At 43.2% G+C, this 25,323-nt stretch overlaps 1 protein-coding gene across 9 annotated transcripts in view; it reads right to left on the bottom strand.

Annotated features, from left to right (window-relative positions):
• Positions 1 to 23,567, bottom strand: part of ZDHHC20 (zinc finger DHHC-type palmitoyltransferase 20) — a 54,877-nt gene extending 31,310 nt beyond the window's left edge. For 5 of the 9 annotated variants that reach the window (XM_054059954.1, XM_054059944.1, XM_054059908.1 and 2 more), the window contains exons 1-2: positions 23,359 to 23,566; positions 4,053 to 4,079 (exon numbers count right to left, since the gene is read on the bottom strand). In XM_054059954.1, the coding sequence (XP_053915929.1) occupies positions 4,053 to 4,079; positions 23,359 to 23,476 (145 nt within the window). In that variant the 5' untranslated portion in view covers positions 23,477 to 23,566. Of the gene's footprint in view, positions 1 to 4,052; positions 4,080 to 4,916; positions 5,186 to 23,358 lie in introns of those variants that run through there. The other 4 variants (XM_054059959.1, XM_054059927.1, XM_054059936.1 and 1 more) reach the window with 4 other exon arrangements.
• Positions 23,568 to 25,323: the final 1,756 nt, after the last annotated feature.

Consider the following 25,323-nt stretch of genomic DNA (forward strand, 5'->3'; position numbering starts at 1 on the left):
TTAGAATAAGGAAGATGCAACAATTCCATTGCAGATTATAGTAAAGTATTGGACAACTGACCTACAGAATTCATTTTAAGTTCTACTTCTAACAGGAAGAGCACACAGTATTGTGCCATTGTAGAAGGCACTGGTCATCAACAACAGTAAAACCTCCAAACCAGAGGTTTGGTGAAGACTGTACTCTGAGATGAGAGCTAGCTGTGAGTCAAGAATTGTCTAAGTATCTTCTTTCAAATCATCATGGGAATATAATCTGGAAGAATCCTGCTATTATGGTCACAGTGGCAACAAGACGCAGGTGGCTTTAGTAGAGAGCTCAATCAATTTATGAATGGATCTGCGTGATGTGGTTGCCTTAAAGACCAGAGACCCAGACCTTACGACCCACTGCACTTCTTCCAATCTTGTTTTCTCTAATGGTTTCTTTTATCACTCATCAAGAGGAAACAGATCAGTTGTGCCAGAAGAGCAAGCCTTAGAAAAGAAGTCACACAAAATATTTACATTATCTTCACTTATATTATCTTCAGTTGCAGGAAGAAGGAAACCTGACCTACTTTCCTGTGTATATAAAGGGAGTCCCTTAAACTCTATGACAAAATTCATGGATGGCAGAAGAGGCCTGACACTTTGGCAAGTTCCAACAGCTCAGAAAATGCCTGTACACAGTCACAGAAGTTGTGGTCTTAATTTATCATCTTTCGGGATTTTCCTTGTTTGCTGCAGTAAAAAAGAACCAAATTGTATTTGCGCATTCTTTAGAGAATTATGCTTTTTACTTTTGCCTCTGAATCCTCCAACCTTACAGACAGATTTGGCAAATTTTCAACTGTGGAGCTGACTAAAAACAAAAGAAGAGAAGCCTTTTTCTAAAGCCATCCTAAAACTGTCATTGTGACAGGGAAGAATTTGTGTATCACTGTACTAGGCACTGCATAATTAGAAATTGTCTTTTATTAAAAACATACCATACGCATTCAAACATAATGCAGTTAAGCAATTAAAGCATAATAAGCGGTTTGGAAAAGAGGAAAAATGGACACAGAACTGGAGTGGAATCAGCCGCACAGATCAGAACTTCAGAGGAAAAGAGCGAAAGAGGACTTGAATAGAAGGAAAGAGGAAATGAGATACAGGGGAAGGCAGGGCATAGCAAAGCTAACTTAGAAAGTAAACAGTTCCATTCTGTCCATAAAAATCACTCCCAGAATTCAAATTCTTCTGAAGGATTATTTTTAGTGCACCCACAATACCTCAAACAGCAGAATCTCAAAGTCTTGTCACAGGCTGTAAAACAAGAAACACCAAGGCTGACTGCAGCAAGGGTACAGGTCTGTGCCAGTGCTACCAGCGTTTACTGGAAAGAGGCAGCTGTTACAGTGCTCCTGCACTCCTGCAATAATCTTGCAATCAGTCACCATCAGTAAAAGCCAAAGATGTGTCCTCAGCAACCAAACTGGGGCAACTCAAGGGAGAGCAAAGCTTTCATGGGTGTTTCAGTGATGGGCATCACCCAGTCTAGAGGAGAGAGAGCCTGCAATTGGTACTACATACCAGCTCCACACTGAATAAATTCTTGCTTCTGTGCTGCCATTCCTACCGTGATTACAGGTATCTGTCTTGTCAGTGCTCCCCAAGTAATGAGAGGGAGGAAACATACCATTTTTGACGGCTTTACTTTGGCAGTCCATCTACCCACTGTTTTGGGTAGCAGTAGCTCCTCTGTGGGCAACTCCCTGAAACATCTTGCACCAATTTCCAGTACAAATACAAACCAGCTTCATTCCTATTCAGCTCATTTTCTTGTAATTATATGGTAGATGGAAAATACGTCAAAACCCTCAAACCCCAATATCTACCAGTTTAGCCAGACTCAGAGCCATGAGGAAGTCCTGGCTAAGTTAAGGGAATCCAGGATTTTCGGTGCCATGCTGTGACCAAGTGAAGTCACTTCTCTGTGAAGGCATTGACGTGTATTAGACCATAATTTATGCCCTTGTGAGGACAATGTCTTAAGAAATGCTCTTAGTATCTTCCTAAAATATGATAAGTTCTCCTGAGATTTGCCCTTAACATCCGTTTCTGAATCATTCTCAACACTACTTCCAAGACAGAGTCAGATTACAGTAAGGTAATAACAGAAGTATATTATATTGTTAAGAGAGATTCAGAGTTGACTTTATTCCCATCTTAATGGATATAAATGTAGACAGGAATATGAAATTACAAAGAAACAATTAGCCTTAATGGGGTGAAGAAATCACCACTAATTTAATCAAAAGTCATAATTAAGTACTGGAGTAAAAGGATTTGAACACAGTACACTGAAATATGCAGCAAAACATATTTGCTAAGATGCATATTATCGATTTGCACACCAATGTTACTAGTACTTTGGTTGTTTTACTTCTCTGATCTTATTTTTTGGTTATTGCAAGCTTATAAGAACTGCATAAAGTTAATGATAGCTTTAACTTCAAATGAAAAAAAACCTTCACCTCTCATTTTAAAGAAATTAATGCAAGCAGGATGCTGAGGCATTCTCTAGAACTGAAGGTGCAAAAAGCATGCAGGTGACAGCTATTAAAAGCCTAACAGTCAGGTTCCAATGATACTGTCAGTCTCATTAATTAATCAAGCATTTTTCTTCTCTGGCAGATTTGAGAGTACCTGCTTCAGTCAGACAGGCACCATGTTTTTACTAAAGCCAGAGATCTAACTGTGCAACACTGATCTCATTGCTCTGTCAGATTCCTTAACCAAGACATGGATCTTGCCTTTCTGGAAGAAATTAGAAAGTAATACTTATTCCTATACAAATCAACAGTAAACCACAGCAGCAATCCGCAGAATTTCATGAAGTCTAGGTGAAGCCCAGCTGTGCAAGGAGATGTAAAAATCCAGGGTAAGACACAGCTCCCATCTTGAACGAGCTCACAGTTTATTATGGAGTTTTCCCCACTCCTTCACCTCTTCATTAGAAGATGAAAGAGGACAGATTCCATCAAGGTTCCTTCCTTTCACAGTGTTCTCTGGGACACTCCCCACCAGGATGAAAACTGGTAGGCTAGCTCCAAATTTCATGCTCGTTTGCAAAAAACAATTAAGAGATGAGAGCCTCTTACCAGTGGTCTCACACTCTGAAGACAGACCTCTGTTGACAGTGAAAATGCAAATCTATGCTTAATCTACCAGTCATAAGCTGAATCTAACCCATAAACTGAATCTACCCCACAAGCTGAATCTACCCCACAAGCTGAATCTACCCCACAAGCTGAACTCCCAAATACCCCACCAATCTTTCATATTTCTGAAAAAAACCAAAAAAAAAAAAAAAAAAAAAAAAAAAAAAGTTATTAAAAAAAATTGTATTGTGAACCTCTGGAACCATATCATACTTTAGATGATTTTTGTTCACAATTAAACAAAGTGGCAGAGCAAGAATGCTGGAATGTTTTTGGTCACTTTCTATCTCGGTAGGTACTACCTCCTGTGGCATATACTTGCCAAAGCCAACCTGAATACTTCAGTAAATTTTGTCAAAACAAGGCTTTAACTGCTTGACCTGGAATTTAAAATTATAATGTGCAGCCACCTTTGAAGTAGTTATGTTTTGCACAGTCCTAACTCATCCTAAAGAATGGAATTCTGAGGAATTTGGTAAACTGTGTGAAAAATAACAAACAGTAGAACAACTATTCTTCCTCTTCCAGAAGTCTTTCAGGCCACAGGGTGTGTTTAGGAACGAACAGAAAATGGACTTGTGGACCTGCTACAGTTCCTTCTCTCTTCTTTTTCTGTTCGTACAAGATACCCACTTAAAAATATATGGAAACATAAATCACAGTTACATTACTCAAACGTCTTGTCGTCATCCCAAGCCTGTAGCAGCAGAAGCTGAACAGGCTCAACGTCACAATATTTACCTTTTTTTTAGCACTAACCTACTCACCACACAGAGTTTACACAAAGCACATTTAAATTCGATGTCCCTTAAGACTCAGGTGAAAAAAACCAATTCACCCTTTTGAAAAATTTTTAAAAATTACCTTTTTCTGCAGTTGAAGAAATAGTAACTGGAAGAGAAAAAAAAAAAACATATGGTAAGTAAATCCATACTGAATCAAAAGTTCGGCAAAAAATGAGATACAATAGATAGCTGGATTAGAACCATAGAACAGTTTGCATTGGAAGGGACATTAAAGATCAAACACTTCCAACCCCACCACATCTCCCATCAGACCAGGCTGCTCAAAACCCCATCCAACCTGGCCTTGAACACCTCCAGGGATAGGGCAGTCACAGGTTCCCTAGGCAACCTGTGTCACTGCCTCACCAACGTCAGCATGAAGAATTTCTTCCTAATGTCCAATCTAAATCTTCCCCCTTCCACTTTAAAGTCATTCCCCATCGTCCTTTCACTCCATGCCCTTGTAAATTCTCCTAAACCTTCACACTTCATTCCTCTGTTCAGGCAAGATGCTGAACAGAGAGCTGTTGTACTTACTGGGTCACTTGGTTCCTATCACTCCCCTTGCTACACCTCTTCGTTAGACACTGAATTCCTGAAATTCAATAAAGGAAGTATCTTTTCCAGACTGTTCTTTCTTAGACATCAAATTTGAGCTTCTGGTCATCAGCAAATGGTTAACAGAACACACCCTGCCTACTGCAGGTCACCTCACTCTCAGTTTCTCCCTTCTCTCAGCTCTGACATTTCTACAGTGATCAGTCTATGTGCCAGTTCAAAAGATCTTTTTTCCTGATGTGCACTAGTCTTCAACCCGCAGAGCTTCGGTACACATGGCATACATGCTTCTGAAGGGTTACTTTGGTCACAAAGGTGGCATGTGTCCATCTTAACTGCAGATACCTATAGCAAAAGGGTCTGCAACTACGTTATGCAACCATACCTCTTTTTATAGCCAATAAGAGACATAACAAGGTGATATCTCAAAGTATAGATGACTCTTTTTTGCTTGGATATCTGGTTTTGCTCCAGATATCTGTTTTTTTTGGTTCTGGTTGGAGTTCTTTTGTCGGCTTTTTCTTTTCCTTCTCTCTCCTCCTCTCCCTCTCTTCTTCTGTCTCCCTCTCCTTCTCTTTCTCTCCTCCTCTTTCTCTCTCTTTCTCTCTTAAAATACATCCACTTGGCACCATCTGTCCATGGAAGCTTCTATGAAGTTAATGGAAAAGATTCCATTTCCTTCCACCTAAAGAAGGAAGAAATTACTATTTAGAATAGAACAAAGTTGGCTTCAATCCAAAGGAGGTCAATCCTAAAGAAAAGCTTAAATTCACATTAGCTATGCATACTTGCACATCCTTCTCCCATGTTTCTGTCTGAAACAGAGGCACAATCCACACAGAAAAACAGACCTGCAGCACACAATTACCTGCAAAGTATGCATGTAAATGTAAGAACAGGTCTAGCTGTGCCATGAGGCAGTGTCAGTGCTACTCCACTGCATGCTACAGAAGTCACACCATTTTAAAGCAAATCACATGAGCGTTTTTGCTTGAAATTTTCCTAATGTCATTTCTCCGGTTAAGACTTTTTGAACGGCATGAGAAGGTGAAATCATTAAAAAGGTGAAAATTAAAACGAGCTTGCTGAGTAGAGTTGTTTACTCAGCTCAAAAAAAATATACTAGAAATACTTTAAGCTTTGTCTTTGGCTCCTCATATGCCTTGAGTAAACACCTTTGCACACAGCTGGACAAACATATTAAAAAAGTTCTTAATTAACCTCTAAAGGGATGGAAGAACACCATTATCTATAAAACTACAGGAATTTTTTTGCAAGTAATTCTCATTAAAGCACTCCATAATCTGAAGCCTCATTTCTGCTCTTGGAACTGAAAAAAAAAATAATTGTGGAACTAAAAAAAAACACCTGAATTTGATGTTTGAAGGTTCAAAATAATGTACAGTCTTCATATGCAGAAAAGAAGCTTAAGATTGTATTACATGTGAGGCTTAATCAGAAAGATTCCTAAATAAACTTCATAAAAATTAATTAAAGCTTCACAGCACCAGGAAGATAATTTTCTCTTTCATACCTGGTCCCTCAGGTCAGAACGTAGTTATTAGATTGTGTAGAACAATTTTAGTTTGGCAAACTTGTGCAGTCTGAGGTAAAAGCCCACACGAAAACACTTGTGATTCTCATCCTGTCTTACCATCCTTAAATGAAACAAAAATAAAAGATAGCCAGTTCTTTTTGCCTCAGAAGTTTGTGCAACTTGTTTCTCTTTCACTGCTGTTATTCCCATTGTCAGATTAAATGAACAGCAATCTTATTACTTGTCCAAATTCACTCAGCAAATGGCAAATCAACAGTTTGACAAGATGATTATACTACAAAACAAAGCTCTCCTTCTAGTAAGTTAATATTTAATCTTTACATAAAACAGACCTTCAAGTATTTTCTAGGCAGGCAATGTAATAAACAGCTTTATACCACCAAGAAATCAATTGTAGGCTTGAACTCTGATTCAGAAATAAAAAAACAAACACAAAAGAACACATTACTAGTGTCCCACCATCCCTGGCCTGTACTTCAAGTTACAAGCTTAGCTCTCTATCGCTTTTCTCCTCTGCTGCTTCTAAATACTTAGATATTTCTGTCAACAAAATACCATTTTCACTCTAAACATTTCTAAAACATGGCTTCTTGTTTGAGGGATGGAATAGGGGAAAAGTGCTGCTGTTTGCTTAATGATATATTTCAAACAAAATAAGCACTGTATACAATTCACATGTTAAATGCAGGATGCAACAGCACTCTCATAGAATGGCTTGCATTCCAACCCCCCTGCCATGGGCAGGGACACCTCCCACTAGATCAGGCTGCTCAACGCCCCATCCAACCTGGCCTCGAACACCTCCAGGGATAGGGCAGTCACAGCTTCCCTGGGCAAACTGTGCCAGTGCCTCACCACTCTCAGCTTGAAGACTTTCTTCCCAATGTCCAATCTAAATCTTCCGCCCTTTAATTTAAAGCCTTTCCCCCTCATCCTGTCACTCCATGCCCTTGTAAAAGTCCCTTTCCAGCTTTCCTGAGCCCCCTTCAGGTACTTGAAGGTCGCTCTAAGATCTCCCTGGAGCCTTCTCCTCTCCAGGCTGAACACCCTCAACTCTCTCAGCCTGTCCTCATAGCAGACGTGCTCCAGCCCTCAGATCACCTTTGCAGCCCTCCTGTGGACCCATTCCAATAGCTCCATATCCTTCTTATGTTGGTGATTCCAGAAATGGACACAGGACTCCAGGCAGGGTCGCACGAGAGCAGAGTAGAGGGGCAGAATCTCCTCCCTCGCCCTGCTGGCCACACTTCTTCTGATGCAGCCCAGGATATAGTTGGCTTTCTGGACTGTGAGCGCACATTACTGGCTCATGTCAAGATTTTCATCAAACAATACCCTCAGGTGCTTCTCCACAGGCCTGCTCTCAGTCACGGCATCCCCTAACCTGTACTGAAACTGCAGATTGTCCTGACCCAGGTGTAGGATCTTGCATTTGACCTTGTTGAACCTCATGAGGTTCACACTACCCACTAGATTAGACGCGTTAGCACAAGTTAGTGCCTTCTGCACTGCAGTCACACAAATCTGCCCATGTTTCAGAAACGCAAGCATTGGAAAACAGCTGCTCTCTTAAGGATTTTAAAACATAGCAATCAGTATTGCTCAGCTATTGCTCAGAAGGAAAAATAAGAGCAAAAATAGTCTTAGGATTGGCTTCTTAATACTAAGTTTCTGGCTTCTCGAGAGGACCTACAATGTTTTAGCAAGGTATTACTAGGAAAATAAAAAAATAGGACTAGACGGTAAAATCTGCAGTTCACTTCATTGCAAGGAGCTCAGAAGCAGGCACTTGTGTGATCAAACACACAGTCAGTTTCTACAATGGCCTCGTAATTTAAAATGATTCAATATCTCAGCATTACAGCACCAAAACAGCCAAATGAAGTGAACAAGTCCTGTCCCACAAGACCGCAGTGTGGAGCTATACCTTGGCTATCTTGGGGATTCCAAAATTGGCCACACTACGATAAGAAGTCTGTGAAGATGGGTAAATTGGCCTACACTGAATTTCATGCTGTTACAGCTTGGCCAGGGACATACAAGCTAAACACGCTCCACTAGGCAGTCCTGTACCACCAAGCAGCTTACACCTTGGACCTCCTGATGCTCTGGGGTCACTGCAATAATATGATGCACACAAAACTAACCATGTGATTTCACTTTCTACAGGATAATATCTCCAAACTACATACTAGAGCCTTTTCTTAGGCTGAATTAAAATATATTTTTTAACTTGGTCAGCTTAGAAGACAAGCAACAATTCCAGGTTTGACCTTACCAGAGGAAAAAGCTGTCTTAGTTTTTGATTTAGACACAAAGCATCACCCCTGGCAGCAAAGACACTGTTTTCTTCATGACCCCAGTTGTTCATGACACCTCCTTCTAGATACTCTTCCTTACATTGTTGTGCATTATCTTTCATCTCACCTAAGTCACAACAATGAAAGAGGCAGGAGCCTAAAGGTTATCACAGGAAACAACCGTGCAGACACAGGGACATCATTAGTCGTCTAACAAATGAGGCTGGGAGGAAAGGTCACTTGTTGGAAACATTCTTTTTGGAGTACAAACTGACAGAAGGACAAATTTCAGAAAGCTACGCAGAACTTTTAAAGCTCCTTCAAGGAAACCTCCCAGAACATCTTGGAAGAACAAGTATGTTTAGGCAGCTGGTTTGCTTTCAGTTTCAGGCTTATTTTCAGGATTGCTACTAAGTATTCAAGCACCTTCCAAATCACTGCATAATAAGAAAAAAATCCAAGTATCTTTATTCTAAGGCAAAGAGGTAGATGATTTGCCAAGACCCTGCAAGAGGCATGCCAAAAGAAGACAAGTTCACTTTCATTCTTCTAAGAAGAAATCCCCAGCACTCTAGAAAACCCACACACTACATCTCCCTACTTCCTTAAGAGACATATTCCAATCAAAGCCGGATATGCTCCTTGCAGAGCAAGAAATGCAACTGCAACTAACGTAGAATTAAAGAAAAGCAAAAGGACTGATGTTGTTACTGATGCACTATGGTGTTTTTTCCCCCCATCTCCTCCCATGATGCCTCCTCGCAGGAGTCATATTTTGGGTATTACAGCATTTCCACAAATCCCAAGTGTAACATTCACATTTTGGCTGACATTCCTCATGGGTGGGAAGAGTGATAAATGTGTGACTGTATGCCTTCACCAGATGTACACCCTCAACTTTTCTCAGCTTTTAAGGAAAAGGGTTAATACATATACGTGTGTATATATATATACACATATGCATACAGACACATGTATTTCCAGAAGTTACCAGTGCTAAAACTCAACAGAAATTCCCTATGGGCACCATCCTGTCTGCAAAAGCAAGCACCACTGACATTATCCCAAGTCTTTCATTTGTTCAGAGAATGGCACTTAATTGGAAGCATAACTTGGATTTATGATAACGTCATTCCCATTTATAAATGCAGACCTTAATGGGAAGATGGTAGAAACACCACTTACTGACACAAGCAGGACAGACAAGTGAATTTACTTAAGCAAACGCTCATTTGACTCCTGTTACAGGGCACTGCCGGAGCACAAAGACTTCAGCACCTCTCCACTGTTCTGCAAAAGCTGTAATTCTGTGACCTTTCCACATTGAGCTGTTTCTTATTTCCTGACTGGCAGGCACCCACTAGGTGCTTTCCTCCTGAAGCAGCAGGAGTTGTTTTTAGACAAATGACTCAAGATGAACGAGTTGACAGCACCATGTAGCCAAAAGCCAACGCAGGAAGATGGTGCCAGCTCCCTGCCAAAAGGCTATGAGGGCCCAGGAACTGCATGCATGACTTGCCACCAGCTGGAATGAACAACCTCCACAGAAAACTGAACCATATGAACCCACAACTGTTTTATCTTCATATGGTACTAGATTGATGTATTCTTTTACTTCAGATCTCCATGAGCAGGATACAGGTTTCTCTCCAATCAACTGCAAGGTAATTCAGAAAGCCACGTTTTATAGAAGAGTGAGGTAGAAGAGGTGGCTCCACAGGTGTTCGTGCTGTGCCAGCATGAAGAAGTGCACACTGTGTGTCCCAGTGGTGGCACTGCCTGTGGCTGCTCTGCAGCACACAGGTGCACCATCACTCCAGCCCAAAATAATGCTCGTCTCGGAAACACAACCTGTGGTGGACAACTCTTGCTGTAGGGCTGTATGAAGTTACCTCTCAACCACCTACCCACTCCCCTATGGCAGACAGAGACAGCAAAAGCAAGCACTTGTGTTCTGAGACGCTTCTGCTCAAATCTGAGCTACTAATGAAGGGAACTTTGAGTGACAACAAAGAGCAGGGAATTGCAGTGAAGGTGAATGGCAGTGGATGGCCTCTTGGTGTCCTGGGTTGCATAAAGTCATGAGAATCAAGAGAAACCCTGCCAGGGTCACCAATGTCTTGAAGTAGTACAGCTGTTCCTCCAAACACATGAGCTGCAGTCCAAACTCCTCTCACACAGTGTGCACAGCCATATCACTCGAGTGAGCCGCTTTGTGACTCCAAGAGATCACAAGATGTTGCCACCAAAGATACTGTAGGGAGTGTGTTTGTGTGGGAGAGAAATCTGTCGTGGGAGGAGAAAGGAGGAAGAAAACGCAGCCAGGGAAAAGACACCTTGCTGCAAAGGGTATGGTCCGTTGTTTTTGGCGACCAGATTTTCTATGTTCATGATCAAAGGGACAAGTAAAACGAATTAATATTTCAAATAAGGCAGTTTGAGCTGCACCACAGACCTTTTTGTTATTTGTTACCAGACACTGTTAGGATTTGTTGTATGGTTAAAACAATATTAACACAATTCTTTCACTCTAACAAGTAAATCCAAGCAGCCAGAATCTTGCTGCCCAAAACACATTCTCTCCTCGCAATAATAAAGGATTTTTTTTACTTCACCAAGGTCTTTTTGGCCTGAATGCAGAGAGTACGTGCCTAAATACAAATAGGGCTAAAGCAAAAATCAGCATAATTGATGCAAGATACTCCTGGGGTACTGAGCTGCATTTAGCAATGAATTAAGCTACGACAACTGAAAATATTTCTGCTGCATATTCTGGGAAGAGTAAGTTCTGTGCTACCACTTCCACAGTTCAAAAACACAGCTACAAAGGCAGCTGACTTCTGGAACCTACACAATCCTGCAGATGGCTCCTTACTTCTGTCTCTACAAAATATTATGGGAAATTATACCAAAGGTCTCCTAATGGTCTTCTCACCATGGGTACCTACACGTTTTAAATGATGGCAAAATCAAGAGTTACACTTGGTTAGCATGCAGGAAGAAGGGTTGCCAGGTCTTAACTTCACAGTCCCACACCTGTGTCTACACTAAGACCCATAATGTATTTAGAGATTTATCAGACCAAATAACTGAAGGCCTTTTCTGGATATGAAGTTAGCATTCAGGCCCAGCAACGTAACAGGTTTGTTGCCCCTGAAAAGCCTTGTTCCCTGAGAAGCACTATTTGCTTTCAATTTACCATAATTGCCCAAAGAAACCTAATGTAACTTGATTTTCTTCAGCTATTTAATCACTATTGCCACTGCTCATTCTATTTGCATTTTGATGGATTTTAAACCCTAGTATGGCTTCCACATGCTTTCCTCAGGTGCTTACTCAAATTATTGAACTTTCTTCACTCAGTTCTTTCCCCAAGATTCTACTTTATTCTAACAATAACAGCTTTATCACTCAGCAGTTTGGAAGTGCTATACATAAATTGTTTCCAATATTGCCTTTAAGCTATCAGACACAGCCAAAAGAAAGCTTGTTTTCTTCTTGAAAGACAAAGAGAGCTCTTACTTGCACAAGTCAGCGAGCTGTGCTCCCTCTGGCACATTGGGGAACCGGAAAACACAGAACCGGCAGAAAGGCACGGAAACTCAGAAACATCTGAGTGGAGCTATCTTATTGTCTACACCACTAATTAATTACATTTGAATTTAAAGGAGGGATATTTATACCCAGGCTGGCCAGATCAAGCTCATAGTAACACTATGCTCAAGTATCAGGATCTGTGAAAAGGCTTTTTGTGTTAGGAGTAACTCCAGTGGTTCTGTAGTTAAAACACTACTAGGACACTTGCAAGAGACAGCAGAGACAAACAGGATAATCAGCTGGTGTTGACAGAGAGCAAGTATCATATGTTGTGTGCAGGTGTCTTACACATATTGCACAAGATTAGGTGTCCTGTAGGTAATACTAGAAACCATCAATAGATTTAAAGTAAAAACCAAAACAAACAAATAAATCCACACGTCCAAAACCCAACAACATACAATTCATTCTCATATTGGAATTCTTCACGTAATTAACGAGTTACTAGTTCATCTTAAAAAAATCATACTTTTCACTAATTCGTGGCTGTGACTGCCAGTCAATACCTGCCTTGATATTAAGGTCACTGGAGCTGAGTGACCTTAGTGACGGCTCAGGACACTACTAGTAAATCCATTTACTTTTACTCCAGGGAGATGAAAATAGAGTGACAGTCTTTATTTAGCTATTGCATACAGCTGTGAGGTATGACAGCAGGGGAGCAGAGGTGCCAGGTCATGAGGAACAAACACTCCAGACAGAACCACTGCGACCTGCAGACATGAACCACTGCTCAGTGGTGACAGCTGTCAGCAGATGGTAGGATCCACTTTGTTATCAGGCACCCTTCTTTGCCTCTGGCTTTGGACTCTTCCAAAATCAGTTGTCTCCTTACTACTTACTGGCTCTGCTTGCAACAAGTATTAAATATGATGATAAAATCCCCCTGTAAAACTATGTGGGTAAAAATCTCTTTGTAAATCTCATTACAAAGTATTAGGCACTCTATTTTCTGAGAGAAGGATTTTGCTGCTGCCAAGTTCATCGGGTAATGAGAGCAATCAAACTGCCCAGGAAGCTGACCTCCTCTCATGCATTAAGTCATTGGATGCCACAAATGAAGTCTTAAGTTCAATTATTTTGTAGCATTAGCCAGGTTTGAATGGCGTTTGTCACTTGAGATTAAATATGGAACTACCTATAATGACAAGAGTTAATTTTCTCCCAGAAGCACATTAACAACATAGCAGCCAGTAACGTACTTTACATGGACTCCCATCAAGATAACAGTAAGGCAAGCTTTTCAATAGAACCCTTTAAAGAAGTTTTGTTTTTAGAAACGTGTCATTTAAAAACATATCTATTAGTTGTGGGAAAGTTTAATGGTGAAAATTCATGTCTTCAACAATCCAGACTTGACTTTACAACACACTAGATATTACTAAATATTTAATACTTTTTTAAAAATTAAAATATTTATGGAATAAATAAAGATTCAAAGACTCCTCACAGTGTTTCGGGGAATCTGTCCACGAATGGGCCATCAGGTTGGTTGATAACAAATGCTGACATCTTTTGATGCTGGAAGCTTTGCTGCTTGCTATTCTTGCAAAACAACATGTCATTCATTAAAACTTACTTGGACTGAAATATCTTGGGACAGACCTTGACCGTAGCTAATGCTACTTCCTCTAGTTTCTTTGCAAAAACGGAAGAAATAACCAGCAACTCCCCAGGAACATAACAAAAGAAGCAGGTACTGCAGAGGAGAAAATGCACCAAAGATATGACAAAGTTTTGGCTAGAGGACAGGAACAGAAGGACATGTTTCTGTCCCACCAGGTCTTGTTTAACTACCAGAACACTTAGGAATATGAAAAAGTGACAGCACAAAGACTGCACAAGCCAACACAAAGGGACTTTTGGATACTCCAGAAGATCTAACCTAAAACTGAGAAAGTACTGCAGAGAAAACACAGGGGCAAGCATACAAAAGAACATACCCTATCATCCATACAATTCTCATTCAGTAAATGCTGCTTCCAGTAAATAAACAAACTCCCTAGAGCTCACCTGCCTGCTGACAGTTCACCACATATTCTTGGAAAGCACTAACTCGGGACTTTAAGTTCATAGAATCATAGCATAGTTTGGGTTGGAAGAGACCTTAAAGATTACTCAGTTCCAACCTCCCTGCCATGGGCAGGGACACCTCCCACTAGATCAGGCTGCCCACGGCCCCATCCAACTTGGCCTTGAACACCTCCAGGGATGGGGCAGCCACAACTTTGCTGGGCAACCTCTGCCAGTGCCTCACGGCTCTCATAGTGAAGAAATTCCTCCTTATGTCTAGTCTAAATGTGCCCCTCTGCAGTTTAAAGCCATTAAAGTTCAGCTGAAATGCTGCAAATCTCAGTGCAGTGTGCACCAAGGGAAGAAGCAGCACTGTCTACTCCACCTCAGAGATGCATTTAGGGCTCCCATGGCAAAGCAGGGGATGTAACACAGCAGGACTGCCAAACTGCCTTGCACAAAATGAGTCAAGTTTGATGTATGCATGACACATACTAAGAGAATTAACTTTTGCTGCTATCTTCCTAGAACATCACGTTTTGGAACACAATTGCAAGAATATCTATGCTTGCAGGCAAAGTATTGGAGCAGCACACTGATGGAAAACAATGTTTGTGAAGAACAAGAAACCACATTTAGTTAAGGAAAGTTGGATCAGAAAAATGACTACTTTTAAACATCTATGACTAAGTGTAAGGTGACCCAGGCCTTTAAACCTGCTGCCTCCTGAGAAGCTACGCAGAAACATAAACTGTGCAGTCACTTGCCTGAAGGTTCCAGAGAAACCGTGCAGCAAGAAGACATCACAGTCACTCCATAGTAAAGGACACTTCCACAAAACCAGGCTGCTGAGGAATGGCAGCATAGTTCCTGGTGCCCTGTGCGTACTTAACAGCTCTCCCCGACTGTCATTTCTGCTCACAAACAGATCCCTGTTTCCACTCCTAATGGCTCCTTGGCAATAAGGTTTCCCAAGCGGCTCTGCAAATGTGGGAAGCAGGGAGAAATATGTGTTCTTTACAAGTTTGACAACGTCAATAGAAAAAAGCCACACAAGAAGAGAGAAAATGACTGAATCTAGTGCTTCCCTTTGTCTAAATTAATAATTTGTCTAAATTATGAACTATTTCAGAAGATCAAGCCTATCGACTGCACCAGTTGCTGTTTTATCTTTATCTCAACAAGTACCTACCCTGCAACATAGCATGTTGCATCTCTGTACGCAACCACTAGGCTGAACTCAAGCTTTTTAAAACATATAATTAAAGAAAAACAACAGAAAACTTACCAAGCAGTAAACTGACAAAACCATACACACATAAAACAACCCCACAAAAATCCCATGCACATCTTGCATCCTTTTCCAGATACTGTAAAGAGAGGCCTGCATGTTAGTTACATACTGTGTTTTGAAAAGCCCTAGAAACCAAATTTTGCTCTCTTCTGGGCTCCTTCGCTACGTTTCAGTAAATATGCATGTCAAACCCATAGACACGAAGGCCTCCTGGTACCAACGATCCCAGCATTGTGGAAATACACTTCACTTTTCTGGTTTTTTTTAATCCATACTCGACAAACTTAAAAGCAATGACTACTTGTCAAGAAGAATGGTAAAATAACAGGTTCTTTGCTTTCACATAGGCAGTAGCCAAAGCACTTAATCTAAGTTTTAAGTCTACCACAGGAAACTGCAAAATAGAGGAAAAAAACAAGAGCTATCTCTCTGCTTAGCACAAGAGATGCACAAGAATTCCCCACTCTGGAGACAAATATACATCAGGATGCACAACTGAAATACCATAAACAAAAAACATTGCATAAAACCCTCACTTGATCTCTCTGTAAATGATTAAAACGGCTCCACGCTTCACATTGGAGACAATGCTGCACCATATATAGCAGCAGAGAGAGCACTGCAGACACTGCAAAGGCAAAGCATGCTGTTCTTGTGATCTAGTCCCCTTCGACAAGCTTGTAAGACAATTTTAATAGTCAAAAATGGAACACAAATAATGAACAGAATAGCCATTTGGTCTTCTGTGAAAAAAGGAAATGCAGAAGCTTGAAGTGCTGCAGAGGAGGAACTTGGTTTTTAGCACAGTCAAAGGTTGTGTAGGAGGAACTCTGCTAAGGACTGGGGAGGGGAGAGGAGGAGAGGGGGAAATGTCGCAGAGGGTTGGTTCTTGACTCAGGACAGCAGGAGTTCAGCACACTGCACAGGAAACAATTCGGCGACAGCAGGAGGAGGTAGTATGGGGTAAGTGGCTAAAAGAACAAATGTATGTGTTGCAGTCTCATTACCCTTTTTATACCAGATTAAACTCGGTGGAGATTCAACTCACACAGAAAAGCAGCCTGTGGTTACTTCTCAGATGTTTCTATTAAATTTTCTACCCATCAAAGAGAAAAAAAAAAAAAAAAAGATACGCTTGTCCTGTTACAGGAAGACTATGAACTGGGTGGGGAGGAGTTAACTGAATTGAAAAATCCACAGAAGCTGTTTGAGGAAGCTCAGGAATCTATAGTTTACAATACTTGTAAGGAAAGTACATGTTAAACTAGCATTAACTCTTTACCAGTTGTAGGAAACTGTTAAACAAAAAGAGTTGGATAAACACTGATGTAATATATGGGTGAAAAATGAACGCTGGGAACTCTCAGCATTTACAGGCATGATTTTAGACAGACAGATAGGATTTCTCCCTATCCCATTTTCCACCAAAGACAGTCTCAAGTTTCAAAAGTAAAAGCAGGTACAGCGCTAACCAAGTGTTTAACCTGCTGCAAAGTATACAAGAACTCATCTTTGTAACACTGTAAATTCTTGGACTATGGAAAGCACGTCTACATTAACTCATAAAAATATGAGCAGCTAGAGAACAAAGTTATAATTATTTCAATTTCAACAGACAGCAGAACCTGAAGTTTTCAGAATGCAGAGACTCAATGATATCAAAGTAATGTCTACCGAAAACATACACTTAAAATTCTGGTCCTTTTATCCATTGCGTGTTGTAGGAAAACAGGGAGACTAAATAACATAAAACCCCTGATTAAAAACGAAACTGACTTTTTAGCTCATTGTGTTAACTCTAAAAGCATACAGAAAATTCCTTATAACTCCTTCCAGAGAAAAATGTGATAAGTTATTTTTCATAATCTTAAATACTCAGACTATCTAAGTCCTTTCAAACCAAGAACAAAAGCTTTATAGTCCACATCAAGTGATCACAGCAACAACAAAATAACACCACAAGCAGAGTTCCTGCTTTGTCTCCGATACTTGCTCAGCTACCTGCTCCCCTAAGCTCTTTCCTCGCTCTGCTCCAAAGCCATCCTGCCTGTGGACCAGTTTCAGCCAAGTTTTGGACCTGAGTGGATGTCTCGCACGAAGTACTTCCCAGTAAGTCTCACCAAAACCGTTGCATGGGTAAGAAGAGACAAGCCCCCACTCCCTGTGAGGGAACAGCTGCTCTGAGCTCCAGTGCTCATTTTCTGCCTGGCTCCCTGGCAAGCAAGCAACACCAAACTGGCCACTGCATCCCACTCCTTATTGACCAAATGGTAACTAGGAAAGATGCCAACGAATGCAGAGCCATCAGGAATGGCTTTACCACATACAGGGGAAAACTGATAACAGAGGGCTGAGGGAGGCACTGCAGATAGAGGGGCTGGGGAGGAGAACTGGGATGGAGTCCTTCTGCTGGCAGAAGAGTAGGAACAGCAGACACCAGACAACTCCCCAAGAAACCAGGCTGACTACTTCTGTTACTCTTGGAATGTTTTTCATCAGGGGACTGCCAAGAGAGCAGAATTCATGCCATATAAAGGGCTCATGCCCACTCATCCTTATAAAGTATGACCAATACAGTGTAAAGCACCATATAAGAATATAGATAATTACTCTATGCAAGCCGAGCACCTAGTTTTCCAACACATTTGTATACAGTCTATTCTATTATGCTTACTATTAATAAGAGAAAAAGTTCTGATTTAAGATGACAATATGCACTATAAAGTGCATAACAGAGCTGAGACACTACAACATAATCAAGTGCATCCAAAGTGGCTCAATTTCTTTATTCTGAAATTCATGAGAGGCACGTAAGCATAGTTAACTGTTAATAATGATCTAACCTGTTTAATTTGCTGTTCCTTTTCTTGAAAGGTAACTCTCTTTTCCTATGGGAATGCTTTTTGCATGCTTAACATGCGAATGCTGTACTTCAGTGCTGATACTTCAGGTCTTTTTCTGTAGCTGGAAATCAGAAGTTCCTGACACACTGCTGTTAATATCACCTTGCTGTTGCTTAATAGCTACTGCATTAGCATTTTCAGTAGAGATTTCTTCTGGGGGAGGCAGATGGAATTACCTTCTGTTTATGCAACAGACTCTTCAAATGGGAGCATTACAACAGATCACCATGTGCTGCTCATGTGGACTGTGCTTTGGGGAAATCAGAGTTACTTCCCTATTGACAAGAGCTATTGTACTCTCCTGCAGCAGTAAAGAATTCAATTTGTACCACTAACATGAAGTTACATATTCTAAATTACAAACTGCTTTGTTTGCCAGGATTCGAAACACATCAGACATTATATTGCATTAAAAAAAAAAGCGCAAACCTTTCTGCAAGTAGAAGCTATGAAAAGAACACACAAATAATTACTCTTGCAGGTTTCAAAACCACATTTTTCCATACTTTGCAGAGTTTGAGGCACGAAAACACTCCTCCATTTACATGATTAGTAAATCCATAAACCAAGCCATTTTCTTTACAACTCTTAGCCTAAAAGAAGAGCCCAGACTGCGCTTTTCAGAACACAGTTCTTGCTACAGAAGTAAAACCCTAATCTGAAAAAGATTTTTAAATATATTTTTGGTTTTTCAAAGTAAAACCAGCCAATACACCTTAGTTACAATCTGCAGATAGCTCAGTCAAAGCTAACAACTTTTTTGTTCAGTGCAGACTGCACTATTAAATCCAGCTAGTGTTTTAGCAAAAGCATTGCCTGTAGGAAACAGGCTAGCTTCACCCACTAGCCTCTGCTATGTGAGTCAAAACAGTGTCTTCTGGCCATCCTTTAGCCAGCCTGTATCACAGCCCATCACCTACAAGCCCATCACCGTTTGGGATTGGTAATAAGATATAAATCAGATGAAATCGAACCAAAAGAGAAGAGCTCCACTCTTTCTGAGTGACAATCAGTTCAATTCAATTACAGCATAATACAACTATTGTTTACAAAAGCAATATTAAAAGCAAAACATGTTTTGATAGCAAGAAAGAACACATGAAATAGCTTCAAACTAGTGAAAAGCTATTTTACAACATCCTTTATGTATTTCTAGGTGTGCTTTCTTGCAAACAGAGCTCTGGACATGTTAGCATGAAAAGAAGAAATAGTGTTCATTCATGTTTTTCAATTTCAGAACAAAATCTGCATAACACATTGCCTCAAGTCTTTTGTAGTTCTTTCAGTTACATGTGTTGACAGATCTTTTTTCCACTCTGCTGACATTCCCTCAACTTCTACGCATTTTGTGACAAATGTCCGTTTCCATCTTTCCAATTAGCTTAAAGGCTAATTTACCTGATGGATCACAACTAGGCAGCAATAGTAGTCTAAATAAGCCAGTGTTCACCAGCATACAACAGCAATGCTTCAGAGAGACAACGATGCTGGCAGTTTGCCATGGGAGGAAAACAATAGACAATGAATCACCTTTCATCCTATCCACATCAGTCCTCCTCAGTGTTCGCGGCCAGGATGTAAGTGATATAATACAGGGTTATAGAAGCAGCATAACCAAGTAAATATATACTAGCAGTGAATTACAGAGTAAGACCGAGTCATTCAGACACCAAAAGCAAGGCATTGAGCAACATATGGGCACTCCAGCAGAGGAGGGTGGGGCAAACAGCACAGAGAAGCAAAACTGAAAGGAAAAGGGCACTGTGATGAAAAAAGCAGCCCTAACTTTACCATGTTCTATACTTTGATTATTAGAAATATTCTGATTCTACGTTAAGCTTGCCTTTCCACTTGATCTACTAACTGAATATATATGTATAACCTTTAACAGATGAGCAGGAACTACACGGAAAAGAAAAAAAAAACCCAAACAAAAAGAAGAAATAGTTGGAGCAACGAAGGCTTTCTCTCTTCCTCCTTGTTAGATTCACATCTTAAAAGTTAGCTAATCTTCCAGAATAACCTTTGAAAAAACACTAGTGTCCGTGGGGTTTCAATTTCTTTTACTCAGTATTTACTCCAAATCTTCTATTGTGTCTCCTCTTTTCTAAAGCTTCTCTTCCTCCCTCTGTCCTTTCTTTACCCAGTCAGACACCAGATGCATCCTGTGCCCTTTGCCAAGCCACAGAAGAGCCCTGAGCCCTGCTTCTGCAGAGATCAGCATGTGCTAAAGGCACATCCTTGCTCTTCTTGATAGTACAAAACACAGTAATTCTGAAACCAAACAAGTCATAAGGAACACCAGGAGAAAGTAAACATACCTGTCAAGAGAAACAGAAAATCCTGTATCTCCCTACAAATCCTCTCTATGCTAGTTTGAACTCAACTGCAGTGTAAAAGCACACAAAAAACCTAAAACGCCACAAAAAAAAAACCCCAAATGACCCCCTTTTCCTCTCCCTTGATAAGATGACCTGTTATCAAGAGTGCAAACAAAATTCAACAGGTTAAAACCAACCAAAAAACTCCAAACCCACAACAGGAAAAGTCTCACGATAAAACAAAACCCTCAAAGTCTGATTTAGACAGGTAACAATAAAATTCAGTGGCAGCAATAAAAATCAGTAAGTCATTTTCTTATTAAACGACCCACTGTTTCTTAATAGTCTCTATGTGCAGACGTTAAGAATAAAGCTGATTTGTGAGCAAAAAGTGCCAGACGTCTAGAAACCAGATTTATAGATGCAAAAGTTCTCACTTCAACAGGAGCCAACTCTTTCCATAATTTTGACACAAATGAAACCCTAATGAACTCAGAACTCTTGGCAGCTGCACTATGCCTGTGAAGGGGAAAAGCAGTACTCAGCCCTGACCCACTCTGCAATCAAGACACATAGCTGGGACTTCAGAGGTCAAGGTTCTGTTCCCCATTCACCTGAGCAACCCTGGGCAAATTTCTTAGTCTCTTCTGCTTTTGTTCTTTGCTGAAGAGAAGAAAGCCCTAAACTGCATTTTGTCATATAAGTCAGACAGTAATAGGTATAGAAAACTTTCACGTCACACTTGTGAAATGTGCGTCTATAACCTCACATAACCCCTCTCAGGACTGCCGTAACAACTATCCATGCCTCAGACCTCCAACATTAACAACTGCCTAAAATTTGGTTCCAACTCTTTATAGTTTTAAGCACAATTTTCCCAGAAAACCAGTACTATTTTTACTCACACAGACTACTAAACCATAGCAATCTGGGAAGTTTGGATACACCAATTATTTGTAACTCTCTCATGTCAACATTCTACATAATATCTCAACGAATATCATTTTACAACTATATATATATTTACAACTATAGTTTACAACTATTTTAAGTCCAAATAACTTTTTCCCTGTGTTCCATCCACATATGTAAAGCTAACACAAAAAGCTGTGAAATACTACAGGCATTCAGAAAAGTTATCCAAAAAACCAAAGTCTAGCTGGAGTAATTGATTATTTCTAATGGAAGGATGTCTCTATAAGTTTGCCCAGATATAAAGTATATGCAAGTTACACAAAGCCCAAAGACCTACAGACAGTAAGCAGATCTATATGCAGCTTAAAATAGTTCTTTGTACTTTTGCGTGTTTTTTTTCTTTTCAGCTTCCTTACTTAAACATGCCAAACACTGTAATGCGTTCCTTGGTTTTCCTATGCTGCTTCCAAGTTTTACCAAGTCTGACAAATACTGCACATCACTATGCCGCTCCATTTACCCCGTCTAGAGAAAGCCATCATCCTCCTGACCTGAAGTTTCCTCCTGAAGACAGAAAAGGGTAAATAACATTCTGACTGACAACCGCCTGCAAGCCAGATTTACATAACACTGAGTCCTCATCCAGAAAGCCTTGATGCGGCCTGACAAAACCCCCATAAGCCCTAAATCCTTTCCCCTCCCTGCTTAAGTGGGATGTTTCCAGCCTCATTACTCTTCAGTGACATGGAGGTTCTTAACTTAGGGAGGAAGAGAACAGATACACCTATAATCACAGAAGCTCTTGGTTGGAAAGGACCTTCGAGATCATCAAGTCAAGCTGTGCCTGTCCACTACTAAACCATATTCTTAGACCATTTCATCTATCTGTCTTTTAAATACCTCCAGGGATGGTGACTCAACCACCTCCCTGGGCAGCTGTTCTGGTGTCTGATAACCCTTTCAGTGAAGAATTTTCTTCTAATATCTAATCTGCAGCTTGTGGCCATTTGGTCTCATCCTGCCGCCTACGGTGGACAAGGAGTTATTCGATACATCGGTCAGACGGATTAATAACAGAAAAATAGAGAAAGGGGAACTTCTCGCAGGGAGAGATGAGGGGCAGGGACCCCACAGGGACTCCGGCTGCTGCTGAGGAGCCCTGGTGGGGTTTCTGCCCCTCACCACCTCCCTGAAAGTGCCTGTTCCCAAATGAAGAGCTCTGAACCCTCCACCTGGGCTTCCTCTCCCCTGTCCCTCCTTACTCCAGAGGGAGCCCATGGCTGAGCGCGGACTATGCTTCCCTCCCTGCGAACCTTCAGCTCTGTGAGGGTGGTGGTGGGGCAACAGGTAAACCCAGCCCCGCAGGCAGTGCAGGGGGGACAACAGGTAAACTCAGACCAAGACGCAGCACTGGCGAGGGGAGAACGGGTAAGCCCAGCCCAGTGGGCAGTGCCCGGGGGGACCACCGGTAAACCCAAACCCGGAGGCAGTGTTGGGGGGACAACGGGTAAACCCAGGCTTGGAGGTAGCACTGGGGGTGGACAAGTAAACCCAGCCCCGGAGGCAGCGCTGGGGAGGACAACGGATAAATCCAGCCCTGGGGGCAAGGCTGCGAGGGGGAGGGGGGGGACGGGGACAAGTAAACCCAGACCCCGAGGCAGCCCGGGGGGGGAACAACAGAGCAAACCCAGAGCCGGAGGCAGTGCGGAGGGTGACAACGGGTAAACCCAGCCCCGGAGACAGCGCCGGGATGGGGGGGTGGGGAGAAGCTCCTTTCGCCCGCCTGAAAGAAAGCCTGGGGCGGGCAAAGAGGGATGAAACCCCACTAGGGAGCACGAGGGAAGGCAGCTCTAAGGAGGCGGGGTGGCCGGGGTCCCTCCTCGCCCAGCTGGCAGCGCCCACCGCCCTCTCCAGCCCCTCACTCACACACACACAGCTCCACCACGTAGGCGTAGTAGGACCAGGCCACGACCAGGGCGATGAAGGCCACGGGCACCCAGGCCAGCGCCTTCTGGCAGCACTTGAGGACGTGGGACGGCGCCATCTTCCCCGCCGGGCGCCGCAGGAGGCATCGGCGCCGGCGCTGCCACGAGTGGCTGCGGGCACGGCGGGGCGGGGGGGGAACAGGGGGCGGGCACGGCGCCCTCACACCGCCCTGAAACCAGCCCTGACACCGCCTTCGACACCGTGTGTGACACCTTCTGGCACCGCCCCCGCCTCCCGGGGCGAGGGACGTCCTAGACCCTGAGTCCGAGGAGCAGTAGCAGCTCCCGAGCTCAGCCTTCGTCCCCGGCTCTCACCTCCCAGTCCCAGCCGCCGTCCGAGCCTCAGCCCCCAGCCTCAGTCTCCAGTCCTGAATCTTACCTCCCAGCCTTCTCGCCCCAGCTCCCAGTCTCAGCCCTCACCCCCGACGCTTACCTCCAAATCCCAGTTCTAGTCCCAGCCTCAGCTCTCAGCCCCAGCCTCAGCCTTCATCCACCAGTGTTCACTCCCCAGTCTCAGCCTTCATCCCCGAGTCTTACCTCCGAGTCCCCAGCCTCAGTCCCAGTTCCCAGCCTCAGCCCCAGTCCCCAGCCCCACTCTCCAGTCCCACTCCCCAGTCCCAGTCTCCAGTCCTCACTCCCAGCCCCAGTGCCCAGTCCCCAGCCCCAGTCCCACCACTCAGTCTCCAGCCCTAGTCCCAGTCCTCAGCCCCAGTCCTCTGCCCCAGCCCCAGCTTCCAGCCTCAGCCTTCACCCCAACCCAGCTCCCAGTCTTGGCCCCAGCCTCAGCCTTCACTCACGAATCTTACCCCCCAGCCTCAGCCCCAGCTCCCAGTCTCAGCCTTCATCCCCAAGCCTTACCTCCCAGCCTCAGCTGCACTCCCAGTCCAAGTCACCAGCCCCAGTCCTCAGCTCCAGCCTCAGCCTTCATGTCCCCCAGCTCCCAGTCTCAGCTTTCACCCCGGAGGCTTACCTCACAGCCTCAGCCCCAGTCCCAGCCCTCAGCGCCCAGTCTCAGCCTTCCCCGAGTTTCACCTCCCAGTACCAGTCCCGGTCTAAGCCTCAGCCCCAGCCTGTCTCCAGACCCCAGTCTTCAATACCCAACCCCAAACCCCAGCCTCAGCACTCACCCCCCAGCTCCCAACCCCAGCCTTCACCCCCCAGTCTTCACTCCCCAGTTCTCAGCCCCAGTCCCAACCTCAGTCTCCAAACCCCAGCCTCAGCCTTCAGCCTCCTGCCCCCAGTCTCAGCCTTCACCCCTGAGTCTTGCCTCCCAGCCTCAGCGTTCATCCCTCAGTCTTCATACCCCAGCTCTCAGCCCTCACTCCAACGCAGGTCCTGGCCTCAGCCCCATCCCCCATCCCCAGCCTTCACCCCCAAAGCCCCACTCTGAGCCTCAGTCCCCAGGTCCCAGCCTTCAGCTTTCATACCCCAGCCCAGACCCCCAGTCTCAGTTCCCAGCCCAGCCCCACCACCACCACCCAGCCTTGTCTCCCAGTCCCCAGCCTCAGGACCAGCCTCAGCCCTCAGCCTGAGCCCCAGATGCAGCCTTCACCACCCAGTCTTCACTCTCCAGCCTCAGGACCACCCCCAGCCCCAGTCTGAGCCCCAGCCTCAGCCCCAGCCTTTGCTCTCCAGCCCCCAGCCTCAGCTGCCCCTGCCTCATGTTCCTCTATTGCGGTCACGATTGGGTAGGTGGGCCAGTGCCAGGAGGAGTTGCTCCTGCCTCCTGCTCACCTTGTCCGTGTGCTCAGAGGTGCAAGCAGAGAACTTGTTGGTTGCTGCAATATTTGTTTATAAACAACTTACTGTACAGCTTTCTAAAGTTAATGCCCGTGGGCTGCGACAGTGCCATGACCTTCATAGAATCGTAGGACGGCTTGGGTTGGAAGGGACCATGAAGGACACC

Source organism: Cuculus canorus, chromosome 1 (genome assembly GCF_017976375.1).
Source record: "Cuculus canorus isolate bCucCan1 chromosome 1, bCucCan1.pri, whole genome shotgun sequence".
NCBI classification, from domain to species: domain Eukaryota; kingdom Metazoa; phylum Chordata; class Aves; order Cuculiformes; family Cuculidae; genus Cuculus; species Cuculus canorus.